General features: G+C 53.0%; 1 protein-coding gene across 1 annotated transcript; it reads left to right on the top strand.

The window, feature by feature from the left end:
* Positions 1-1,125: 1,125 nt before the first annotated feature.
* On the top strand, positions 1,126-7,596 carry SPINK2 (serine peptidase inhibitor Kazal type 2). Its single transcript, XM_012928628.2, has 4 exons — positions 1,126-1,276; positions 1,801-1,844; positions 5,767-5,876; positions 7,352-7,596. Exons 1-4 carry the CDS (start codon positions 1,222-1,224, stop codon positions 7,395-7,397), a joined length of 255 nt encoding a protein of 84 aa, XP_012784082.2. The 5' UTR covers positions 1,126-1,221; the 3' UTR covers positions 7,398-7,596.
* Positions 7,597-12,976: the final 5,380 nt, after the last annotated feature.

Here is a 12,976-nt window from a genome sequence, read left to right on the forward strand (position 1 = left end):
ATTTGCTTTGTAACAATTTTTAAGATGAAGTTTTGATAGGTCCAGTGTAGTTATTTTTCTGGCACTGAATTAGACATTTTTCTGTCAAGTTTGAGGACACTCTGCTAAGGCTCCCAAGATTTTCTTCTGAAAGTTTCAAGTTCACATTGACACTGGAGTCCGTGTTCTACTTTCCATGACGTTTATTGTAACAGGGATTTCGCTCTGATGCTTCCTTGGGTCTGAGTTTTACAGGCCTAGGTCAGAATGTTGGCCAGAGTGTGTTGACAGTAATACACAGTAATACACCTGGAACACAAGGCCTGCACTGAGCTCTGCCAGGTCAGGGTGAGCGGCATTCCGTGACCTTGTCCCGCACGTTTGGAGCCTCTGCTCCTCTCCCTCCTACTTCTTCATCGGCTGAGTAGCAGGTGAGTGTGAGCTGCAGACTCCCCACCGTGTGTGGAGCCCCAGAACTCAGCCCTTCGCCTAACCGTGCTTTAGTGTCCATTATCCAACCCTTCCCACCACCCGTCCCAGTCCGTAGTCACTATTCCACATGCAGGTGGATGGTTTTCAGCTTCTTTAAAAGAAAGAGGCAGGGAGAGAAGAGGAGAGATCATCCAATCACTGATTCATTCCTAAAATGTCTGCCACAGCCAAAGCCAGGAGCCAGGAGCCCCTCTGAGTCTCCCACATGGGTGACAGCAGCCCAGATATTTGGACCATCACCTGATGTCTTCCAGGGTGTGCATCAGCAGGAAGCTGGAGCAGTAGCCAGGCACTCTACTGTGGGAAGTGGGCACCCCAAGCTGCAGGCTACCGTGTAGCACCACAACGCCAGCCACTCACTGGTGCCTGCACCAGTGCCTCAATCATGGTCCTTTGCCCTGGCAGGAGCAGTTTGGTGCCAGCCAACAGCCTCACATAGTTCCAGGGCCAGTGGCTGTCCAGCATTGTCCACCCAGAGCATAGTCTTCCAAGGCCCTAGGTGCCTTTGTTACCTGGACCTCAGAGTTGGCCGCTCTGCATTCTGCTTCTCACCCCTCTCCCCCGGAGCGCATCCACACCTGCAGCCCATCTCCCCTGGAGCCCATCCTCATCTGCCCTCCCATCCACACCTGCTCCTTTTCAGCCACGCCCAGTCCCGCCCCGCCCACCGCCCCGCTCCCTGGCCCGAGAGCGTCGCGAGGTCTGGCAGTCCACTTGGTGGTTCAGGTGGCCAACGACGACTCGGGGAGGATGGCCCTGGAGACGCTGCCATTGATGTTGTCGTTGTTGGCCGGAGTCTTCTCAGGTGGCGCTCACCGGTGGCCAGCACTGCCACTAACGGCGCAGAGGCGACGCCAAGGCGGGGCGGGGGGCGTGTGGCAGGATGCCGATCGGCCTGACTGCAGGCCGGCTAACGGGCCACATGCCCGTTACTGCCGGTTCCCCTGGCGGTTCCTCCTCTGTGGAAGAGGGAGAAAGGGCGAGGGGCGACGCCTAGGAGGACTCAGCCTGAGCCCTGCTCGGCCCTAAAGCGTGCTAGCTGCTGCCCTTGCGTGGCGGCGTCCTCAAAGCCGCTGTCCCCAAGACTAGGAGTAGCCTGGGTAGTGGCCACAAGGGTATCTTCCAGGTTGGTTGAGAACGCACCCACCTGCACCAAGGTGCAGGCTCCAGCCAGGCACAGCTGACCTCGGGGAGCCCCTGGCCAGGGCCAGAGGAGAAGCTGAGGCGGGCAGTCAGGGAGCTGCAGAAGGCACCCAAAGACACACAGAGGGACAGGACTTGTCCTCACCTGGTGGCCTTCGCTAAATTGTCTCTGTCTTCCTCCTTCAGCCTCTGTGAACAGTCCATTTGATCAGCCCTCAGAATATAGAACTGTAAGTAGCAAGCCACGAGTGGGACCAGCACACATGCAAGCAAGCCAAACCCTTTGCTTGCCTGGGAGGATCTGAGCTGCCAGTTGGGAGACTCTTGACTGCTGGAGCTGGTCTGGCTCTCTCACTTCCTCTCTCCCTGTCACCCTCTCCTCCACCTGCCCTCCCTCCCTTCCCCACCTCTCTGTTTTCATTTGGTCCATGCTTCCTTTCCTTGCCCCCTCCCTCCTTGAAATATCTGCATTTGCTGAGCCTTTTTTAAAAAAAAGATTTATTTTATTTTTATTACAAAGTCAGGTATACAGAGAGGAGGAGAGACAGAGAGGAAGATCTTCCGCCCAATGTTTTACTCCCCAAGTGAGCGCAACGGCTGGTGCTGCGCCAATCTGGAGCCAGGAGCCAGGAACCTCCTCCAGGTCTCCCACGCGGGTGCAGGGTCCCAAGGCCTCTGGGCTGTTCTCAACTGCTTTCCCAGGCTACAAAGCAGGGAGCTGGATGGGAAGTGGAGCCGCTGGGATTAGAACCGGCGCTCATATGGAATCCTGGTGCATTCAAGGCGAGGACTTTAGCCACTAGGCCATGCCACTGGGCCCTACTGAGCCTTTTAAAGGAAGATTGATTCAAAAGGTAGTCAGAGAGAGGACAGAGAGGAGGAGGGGGAGGAAGACACACACACAGAGAGAGAGAGAGAGAGAGAGAGAGAGAGAGAGAGAGAGAGAGAGAGAATGAGTGGGAATTGTTCTTCCTTTGGCTTGTACACTGGTCAAAAGGCTAGAGGGAGCCAGGCTGGGTGCGGTCTAGGCCAGGAGCCTGGACCTCTAAGCACATGGGCCATCGTCCAGTAGCTTGGCGGGCCATCAGCAGCAAGCTGGATGGGGAGTGGGGCAGTGGTGACTGCAAATGGCACCTTGTGGGGCAGGCTTGGCTAGCCCTGCCCACAGTGCCAAGCCCAAGGCTGTCTTTGAGTTCCATTCTGCATGGGCTTTGGAAAGTCCCCAGGGATGGTCTGGTGATGGTTTAGGCAAGTGTGTGGTCAGTGTTGGTTCTCACAATGTCCTTGGAGGAAGCCATTGTTAGGTGAGCCAGTCAGCGGGTCAAGTGAGAGCAGGTGCTGGGCTGGTAGGACACGTGTGCCAGGAGGGCTTGGTGTCCTGGGTCTGCTGGCAAAACAGGCTGACCTGAGGTTTGTCTGTGTTTACCTCCCTATCTTCGTTGCTATAGTTACCATGGCACTGAGTGCATGGATGCTCTTGCGCTCTGTAGGTGGACCCACTGTTTGTCCTTTCCATTGAGCATTGCCTGATTGTGGCCACTGTTTCCATGGCAGTGAGTGCGTGGACGCCCATTGCCTCTGCTCTGTTCCAGACACTTTGTTGAAGTAACTTGCTTCTGCTTTCATCATGCTGTGAGGCTGCTGTCACCGGGACGTTGTGGAAGCATCGCGCGGGTCTAGCCTTTGTGACTAGACTCAGTGCTCTCACTACCGCTTCCCACCGCTGATTGGTCGGCTCACCTGTCCTCTCCAGCCTCCCGGACCCCCAACCTGTGCTCCAAGGTGTCGGAGACATCGTCCCGCTTTGCACAGGCCCTAGCCCCTCAAGGGTGACCAGTAACACTCCTGGGTCCCACACCCCAGTTTCCTTGGGTTGGGTTTTCTCTTGCAGAAGAGCAAAGGGCTGTGTCTCATGGTGAGGCGAGTGCCCAGGGTGCGAGGCACGTGGGCACAGGCCCAGTTGGGCGTGAGGCAGGTGCACTAGGCCAGCACAGTGTCGACAGGGCTATTGCAAGTGTGACTCCCACAGATTTGTGGTTTTTCCTGCCTCTGCCGTAGCCACCGCTGTTGCTTTGGTTTCCCCCTGTCCCAGGCTAGTCAAGAAGTCCCCAACTTGTCTTCCCCAAGCTCGTTGCTGATGCTAGAATCAGTCCAGCGCACATCCCGGGCAAACCTTGAAGCTCTCTCCCAGGTAGTCCATCCTAAATGCATCCTGCCTTTCCGCCTGTCCCTTCTGCTGCTGCCCCATGGCTGGGGGCCCTCTGCTCAGATCCCAGTGCCACACTCAAGGTAGCTCTGGAAACAGGGCAGGGTACATCTTGCTGCTCTTGCTCTCCGTTTGTCACACTGCCCCCTGCCTTTTGCACCTGACGGTCATGATGAGTTTGTCAGGTTTGGCTGCCTGCCAGACTCCTGGCATTGGGCCAGGGTGGCTTTGCACCTGTCGGTCAGTCTGGGGGCCAGGGACCATGTGTTCCAGTAGTGTTCTAACCCTGCATGGATGTCTCCAAGCGGTGTTCTGTGGTTCTCGGCGTGCAGGTCTTCCTCTGTCAGGGTTTATTCCTAAATATTTATTCTATTTTTCGCTTCTGTGAATGGAGTTGTGTAGTGGAATTGATTATTCATTGCCAATGTATAGAATAATGAGTTTTATGTATCAATTTTGTATCCTACAACTTTGTTGAATTTGCTTATTCTTACTCCCCCTGCGCCCCCAGGGGTGGTGGGAGATTCCTTAGAAATAACAACATTGCTAATTTTGAATACAGTTTTGCTTTTTTCAAGTCTTCCCTTTTTTGATTTTTCTTTCCCAATTATCCTGGTGAGAAGCTTCAGTACAATATTAAATAGGAGAGATGAGGGGACATCTTGACTTGGTTTTGATCATATAAAGAAACAATTAGTTGTTTTATCATTCAGGAAAATACTTGCGTGTTTAATATGATATTGAGGAAGATTTAAAAAGTGCTTTTTAAATTGAATTTGTTTTTATTTATTTCAAAGTCAGAGACACTAGCTTGGTGGCTCATCAAGGTGATCTTCCACCTGTAGTGCCAGAATCATACACATACTGGTTCTGGTTTGTGTCCCAGCTGCTCCGCTTCCCATCTAGTTCCCTGCTTGTGTCCTGGGAAAGCAGCAGAGGATGGGTCAAGTGTTTGGACCCCCTGCACCCACATGTGTGACTTGAAGGAAGCTGCCGACTTTGGATCCAGCCGATGTGACCATTTGGGGAGTGAACCAGCAAGTGAACTCTTTCCTTTCTATAAATCTGCCTTTCAAATAAAAAAAAAAATCGTAAAAGACAAGAATAAAAGGCAGAAAGAGAGAGAGAGAGAGAGAGAGAGAGAGAGAGAGAGAGAGAGATCTCCAGTTCACTGGTTCACTCCTCAAAGCCCCTGACAGCCCCGGGCTAGGACATAGCTGAGAGCCAGGAACTCAGTCCAGGTCTGCCCACGTGGGTGACAGACTGAAGCACTTGAGCAGTTCCTTGCTGCTTCCTAGGCTGCCCGCTGGCAGGAAGCTGCATGAGGAGTGAGGTCCTGGATCCTGGCTCTTCTGACTTAGGATGTGGGCAACCCAAGTGGCAACTCAATATGCTGTACCATAGCACCCACCCCTCCTCAAACGCTTTTCAAATATGTGTGTGTGTGTGCTTGTATCAGAAACAGGCCACATATTTAAACTTTTTTTAAAGTGGAATTCTGTGCACTGTAGTCTGAAGCCAGGAGCCAGGAGCTTCTTCCGGGTCCCCCACACAGGTGCAGGGTCCAAGGCTTTGGGCCATTCTCAACTGCTTTCCCAGGCCACAAGCAGGGAGCTGGATGGGAGCAGGGCTGCCAGGATTAGTACTGGTGCCCATATGGGATTCCGGCACGTTCAAGGCGAGGACCTTAACCGTTATACTATCATGTCGGGCCCTATATGGATGCTATCTTAACTGTGGTAGCCCATAGGACTCGTGGTCAGTTGAAGTATTCTAAGAAACCTGAGTTTTTGCATTAGATTTTTTTTTTCTTTTTGGCAGGAAATAAATAGGCCTTCTGTGAAGGTGTCTGTAAGAAGGCCTGTACACACCACGCATCATCCCCTCTCAGCTGTTTTTGTGTGGTTCCACTCCTGCTCCAATTTGTCTCTCTGTTTCTTTCCCAGCCCAACTGTGCGCAGTACAAGTTACCTGGCTGCCCCAGAGACTTTGACCCTGTGTGTGGGAGCGACATGTCCACTTACCCCAATGAATGCACCCTGTGTATGAAAATCAGGTAACCTGCATTTGGCCAGGCCTTTTCTTCCTTGGGGGCCGTGCAGGGTGTGACTCGGGCCGTAGCTGTTAGCTCTCCATCCTCACGCTGACATTCACAAAGCTGCAGTTCGCAGGCCAGAGCTGGGGAGCGAGGTTGGTGACCCGTGAGTGGCAGACCACAGCAGCAAGTGGCGGGCCTCTCCTCAGGCAGAGCTGAGTAGCTGAGCTCTGCCAGCAGGGCATCTTCTGGGTCAGAAGGTGCGTGATGAGCTGAGCTACCCGCCTGGTCCCTCCTGACTCAGCAGGATCCCGAGTGGGCTGGAGCCCACGCCCTGCCCAGAGCACACCGCTTGCGATGCCCATTGCCCCTCCAGAGTGCTGCTTTGTGCAGTGGAGTCGTTTCTCACCCTCAGTCTGCACCCAGACGCCTCTGACGTCACTGAGTGGGTCTCGGGTTAGGAGCCCTCGCCTGAGGGGAGGAGTGGCAGAAGGGGAGAAATGTGATAATCACGTTTTTTTGTTTGTTTTCTTTTTTAAAAACATTTACTTCTTTATTTTTATTGGAAAGTCAGATTTTACAGAGTGAAGGAGAAACAGAGAGAAAGATGTTCCATTCGCTGGTTTATTCCCCAAATGGCCACAACGGTTGGTGCTGAGTCAATCCAAAGCCAGGAGCCAGGAGCATCTTCCGGGTCTCCCACGAGGGTGCAGGGTCCCAGGCTTTGGGCCGTCCTCGACTCCTTTCCCAGGCCACAAGCAGGGAGCTGGATGGGAAGTGGGACATGAACCGGTGCCCGTATGGGATCCCGGTGCATTCAAGGCGAGGACTTTAGCCACTAGGCTATCATGCTGGGCCCTGTTTTTCTCCTTTTTTTTTTTTTTTTTTTTTTTTTTTTAAAGATAGAGAGAGGGATGTGAGATCTAACATCTTATGGTTCAGTCCCCAAATGCCAGCAATAGCTGATACTTGGCCAGGCTGAAGTCAGGCACCAGGCACTCAGCAGATCTCCCCCGTGAGTGGCACACAGGAAGATTGAAGCCACCACGCACTGCCTCCCAGAGTGTGCTTTAGCTGGCAGCCAGGTGGGACTTGAACCAATGCATCAGCAGTTGGCATGCTTGCCCCATTGCCTACCTTGGTATGAGATTTGAAATTTAATTAATAATTTTGAAATGCAGAGAGGTTAGTGAGAGAGAGATAGAGAGAGATCTTCCATCCTCTGGTTCTGTTCCAAGAATGCAGACTTCAGTCCGGGTCTTCCATGTGGACCACAGGGGCCCAAGCACCCGAGCCCTCCTCTTCCGCCTCCTAGGATATGTTAGCAGGGATCCAGATCTGAAGTGGAACGGCAGGGTCTCGAACCAGTCACAAGCTGCAGATGACTCCTTGTGCCACCATGCCAGCTCCCAGCGTGAATGTTCTTGATAGCAGGTGGTCAGCTGGCTGCAGCCCAGTGGGTAATGATTGTGTTGTTGTGGTTGTTCAACTTGCAGGGAAGACGGCCATGACATCAAAATCATCCGGAGTGGGCCATGCTGACGGACCAGTTCAGAGAAGGGGGCCACCCCACCTCCCCTGCCCACCACCTGGAGCTCATCCCTGCCCCCTTCTGAGGTTGCTAGCTCGCATGTTCTGAGAGGACACGTGGGTGAGAGCCCCATGTAGCAATGGCCACTCAGAGAAAGCTCCTTTGCCCCTTTAGTGCATTACTATTGTAATAAAACCAGCATCGAATTCAGCTTTTGGTTGAAAATGACATTGTTGCTATGGGCAAGGCGGAGCTGCATCCCCTTGGGGTGGGGCGAATGTTCCAAAGGTAGAGTGGCTGTGAGGAGGAAGCACACATGCTGTGTGTGGCCCAGGGCGCTCCTGAGACGTGGAGACCCAGAGGCACAAAGGGGGACAGCCTGTGAAGGAGTTCAGAGCATGGTGATCTGTGACAAGGAGGGATTGGGGAGACAAGCGGCCAGGAGGAGGAGGCATGGTCTGGCAGGTGTGCTACTCCGGCCTCCCCCTGGACTTGCCTTCCTGTCCGTGATGGTAGACATTGCCCCATCCATCTTGCGTTTTTGTGTTGGCGGGTGGAGGGTCACCGTCCCCTGGGGCTTTCACTTTCCACATTCCAGAAGCAGAAGGAGGCTCAGCTCTCCTTGTACCTGCTGTCATTCATGGTCCCCTAACCCCACACAGCCACTGGGCCCCACAGCACCTGTCTGGGGACAACCTTTCCTCCCCTCCCTCTCATTTGCTGGTCTTTGCAGCAAGGGTGGGGAGCTGGGGGTTCCTGGGCAGGTGACTCTCAGCCTGCTGCACTGGACCAGGGGTCTCCAGGCCCTCGGAACTGATGTTAGTCCTGCTGGTAACAGAAGGGGAGAGGAGGCAGGTCAGAGAGGAGGCAAGGCCCAGGCTACCAGCCTCAGCAGGTGCTTTCAGGGTTGAAACCTGAGGGCTCACTCAGAGCTCCTGGGCAGGGGGCTGATGGGATCTGGACAACCGAGGATCAGACAGATCAGAACAGCCAGCTTCTCTCTGCAGGGTGAGGGCAGGGGGGGCGTTGGGGGTAGGGGAGGGGGCGTGGTTGCTCTGGGTGAGGGAGAGAGAACAAGGGAGCCGCTCAGCTGCGCAGGGCCAGGGTCTGCCGGCAGTCACCAGGTAGATCTGAGGCCTTTGCCTCCGCTCCATCACTGAGGTCCAGAGTTTATTAGGAGTCCAGATTTCGGGGCAGGAATTTGGCTCTCTCCTCCCCCTCTATCTAGGGGGTCACTGAAGTGTGGGTGCTTCCCCGCCCCTGGGGGCAGTTGGCCAGGACTGTCCGGCCCCCATGACAAAAAAGAGTTCTCCAGTTCAGAATGTCAGAAGCTGACAGAATAGGAAGAATCAGCATGTCACAGCCACCGTGGCAGTGATGGGGGTTTACAGTGACAACTGTCGTGGCAGAGAACGGTGAGTCAGGGCCCCGGGTCAAGTGCATGTGCTGACCAGTGTCAGCTCCCTCGTCTTTTCTCAATAGAAGGTACGATGTGCAGGGCACCAGGGGCCTAGCAGACTAGTGCAGGGGAAAGAACGCAGCCCACGATGAGCCAGTTTTTAAAAGAAGTGTTTGAAGTCTATTTTCTTTTTGATTTACTATTTTTTACTCATGAATTGATTTGAAAGACAGAAGTTGCATCCACTTGTTCGCTCCTCTCTGAGCCTGTGGTGGCCAGGGCTGGACTGGGCGAGAGCCAGGAGCTGGGAGCTCCATGGGAATGCCAGGAATCCAGCCACCTGATCTGGACTCAGGGGCTGGAGGGGGTTCCCCAGCTCAGGTACTGCCAGGTGGGAAGTGGTGCCCACCTCCCCTGCCCACCTCCCCTGCCCATCCAGTTCACATTCTGGGGTTACTTTTGTCTTTTAAGTTGTGTAAGGGTGGCAAGTATTTTTCTGGACAATTTTACAACATGTAAAAAAGTATTTGAAAATCTCTCCCAGTGCCTCTGTGTATTACAGTGCCCATGCCCACACAGTCCCGTGAACTTAAGTATAGGGTTCGTTTTCACGTCAGCGTCTGTAGCTTCTTTAACAGCTCTGTGTAGCTAAGCAGGCCCTGCTTTGTTCAGTTCCAACTCATCTGCATTTGGATTGTTTAATGAGAGCCTCTTGGTTGAGGGTGAATCAATCAAACTGGAGGGCGCAGACTGGGCCGCAGAGCTCAAAACCGCTAGGTTTATGCGTTCGTCAGCTAAATTCCTCCTGACTCAGTCGGGAGGATTGAGATTAGAACTAGGGCACCTGTAAAAGTTTATGGAAAATAGAATAAAAAGATACATGCATATCTGTATATCTGACTTTCCAATAAAAATAAATAAATCTTTAGAAAACTTGCAGTCTTGGTCATATTATGAAAAACTATATGCAACTTGCTCTAAGTTTTTATTTTTAGAAAAATTTTAATTAACATGTAGTATGCACCTAATATTTATGGAGTACAGTTTTGCAGTTCAATTTATAAATATAATTTGCAATGAAAAATCAAGGTAATTAGCATTTCATTCTTCAAATAGAAATGTTTCTGTGTGCTAGAAAGTTCAAACTCTGTTAAAATTTTTTAGTTTTTTCTTTAAAGATTTATTTATTTTTATTACAAAGTCAGATATACATAGAGGAGGAGAGACAGAGAGGAAGATCTTCCATCCGATGATTCACTCCCCAAGTGACTGCAACGGCTGGTGCTGTGTCGACCCGAAGCCGGGAACCAGGAACCTCCTCCAGGTCTCCCACGTGGGTGCAGAGTCCCAAAGCTTTGGGCCATCCTCGACTGCTTTCCCAGGCCACAAGCAGGGAGCTGGATGGGAAGTGGAGCTGCCGGGATTAGAACCGGCGCCCATATGGTATCCTGGCGTGTTCAAGGAGAGGATTTTAGCCACTAGGGCACGCTGCTGGGCCCAAAACGTTTTTTAGTTTTATAAAGACTTTGTGGGAGAGAATCAAGATGGCAGAATAGGGTAAGGACATGTTTAAACAGACGGAGAAATATTAGCCGGTGTGAAGCAGAGAGGGCACATTCCAGGAAATAGGAGAGGACAGGATGACAGCAGAGGGGCACCTGGAGACTGACAGACACAGAAAAGCAGCGGACACAATGGTGTGGTGTGCAGTGACCAGAAACCCCAGTGGCGTTCAATGAGCAGCAATCTGAACTGCACCAGCAGCCAGAACTCCACCAGCAATAAGGTGGGAAGGGATGTTCACCAGGAGCTCAGGAGGTGAACCCAGAACTGCCCGTCCTGCTGTCTGTTTGATTTGGCCAGGAGCAGAGGCAGAGCGGCAGGTCCCAGATGGTTGGTGCAGGAACAGGGTGGATTTCACAGCCCAGTCCACCCACTAGTGCCAGATCAGGCGCCATTTCGTATAGACAGGCAAAGGCTATGGGGCAGTACCGTGTATGCACTAAGCTGGGAGTGAACTCATTTCTGGCTCAGTGATGCGATGTAAAGGTCAAAGCCTCCACTTTCATGTTCTTCATGAGCGGAGGAAGCCAAGTATCCACATGATGTAGTTTTTTTTTTATTTTAGATGATGTTTACATAGTTGATCAGGGTGGGAAGGATCTAGGGTTAGGGAAAATTGAGTGTGATCATTGTTTCCAAATTTTGTTCTTCGCATTTCTGGGGAGAGGCGATAAGGGGTGAAGCCACACCCAGCCTCCCAATCACCCCAGTTCCAGGGATGGGGACGGCTACCCCGTATCAACTCAGGTTCCAATATGGTGCACACTCTGAGGATTCTACTCAGGTGGATGTGGTAGTTCTGAAATGCTGTCAATCTTATTGATGTATGGATGAAGAAATCCTTCCAAGGTCCATTGGCTGACATAGTTGACCTTAGAGTCTCCATTCGCCTAGATATTTGCTGTTATTGTTTGGCTGGGGTAGTTGTTGACGTGTTCTGTACTCCATTGTCGGCTGTGGTACCAGATGTTCTCTGCAGACCCCAATGGACTACCATACCCTCTCTCTGCACCGTGGCCCGGCATTTAGGACTCTATCCTTTACACTGAGGAGGACCAGTTCTCACAGGTGGGCCTATGGACCCTGGGTCAAGTGACCTGGGCCCCACTGGATTCCTAGGTCCCAGCCAGATGACCTGAAACCCACTGGACACCTCGCCCCTGGGGCTCCTGGACCCGGCACCCATCATGCAGGTGGGCCCAAGGACCCAGGCCAGGAGACCCAGGCCCTGCTGGACCCCCCAAACCTGGGACTCATGGACCCAATACCCACTGCACTGGTGTGGTGAAGGTGAGGGGCCAGACGAGCTGGGACCTGCCCAAATTCCATCCCTGGGGCTCATAGGTCTGGCGCCCACTGCGCAGGTGGTCACAAGGACCTGGACCAGGTAACCTGAGCCCCACAGGACACCTACCCCCACCCCTGGGTCTCACAGATCCAGCACCCATCTTGGAGGTGGGCTGAAGGGCCTGGGCCAGATGACCTGAGCTCTGCTGGCTCCCCCACCCCTAGAATTCACAGATCCTGCATCCACCATTAAGGTGGGCTCAAAAACCTGGATCAGTTCATCCAGACTGCACTAGATTCCCTGCGCCCTGGGCTCATGGATTCAGCAACCGCCTTACAGGTGGGCCAAAGGGCCTGGGTCAGACAACCCAGGCCCTGCCAGACTCCTCCGCCATTAGGCCTCACAAACCCGCTACCCACCGTCCCCAGACTGGCATGGCTCATCTCACCTCAGAATCCACCAGTGGGTGCTTCAGCCTGGTTTGATTCAGCCTGCCCCCACCAGCTCCTGATGGTTGGTGCTGCAGCCTAGCCTTGCCCCATCAGCCATCCCCATTCATACCCTAATGTGAACTGGCTTTTATTGCGGCCCAACCTGGCACCTCCTGCACTCCAGTGGTTCTTGGATCTGCCAGTGAGTGTTATGAACTGGCCTGGCCTGGCCCACCCCCAGACCTGACTCACATAAATGCCAGTGAGTATTGTAACTTTGCTTGGTTTGAACTGCTCCTTGCCTTGGTTCGTGCGCTTACCTGCTGGGACTGTAACCTGACAAAGGAGTTCCCCAAGCTCCTCTATCAGGTCTCCTCCCAGTAACACCAGTGGGTCGTCAGCCCAGGTTGACTTGACCTACCTCTTTTTTAAAAATATCTTTTTATTTTGAATTTTGAGTTGTGAAGTACAGTTTTGTGTAGGCTGTTGACCCACCTCTTGTCCTGGGAGGAATGGTGCCCCTGTACAATCAGCCCACACCCTTTCTGGTTCTTACTGTTGGGTGTTGCAGCCCAGCCAAACCTGGTCCATGCCCAGCAGGAATTGAGACTTAGCCCAGCCTGTCCTACACCCACCCTGATTCTCACGAGTACCAGTGGGTGCTGGAGTGTAGTCCAGTCTGGCACTCCCCAGACTCAGTCCACATCCATGCCGAGGGAGACTGCAGCCATGTTCAACCCAGACCAACACTCTCACTCTGGTTGTTGTGCTCACCAACTGGAATTCCAACCCGGCTGGGATGTCCCCTTAGTTCCCAACCAGGCTTCTTCCCAGCTACAGTTCTTGCATGTGCCAACAGAGATTGCTGTTCCACACGAGTGAGCCCGCATTCTCCCCCACAGAATCTAC

This window comes from Ochotona princeps, chromosome 7 (assembly GCF_030435755.1).
Source record: "Ochotona princeps isolate mOchPri1 chromosome 7, mOchPri1.hap1, whole genome shotgun sequence".
In the NCBI taxonomy this organism is placed as follows: domain Eukaryota; kingdom Metazoa; phylum Chordata; class Mammalia; order Lagomorpha; family Ochotonidae; genus Ochotona; species Ochotona princeps.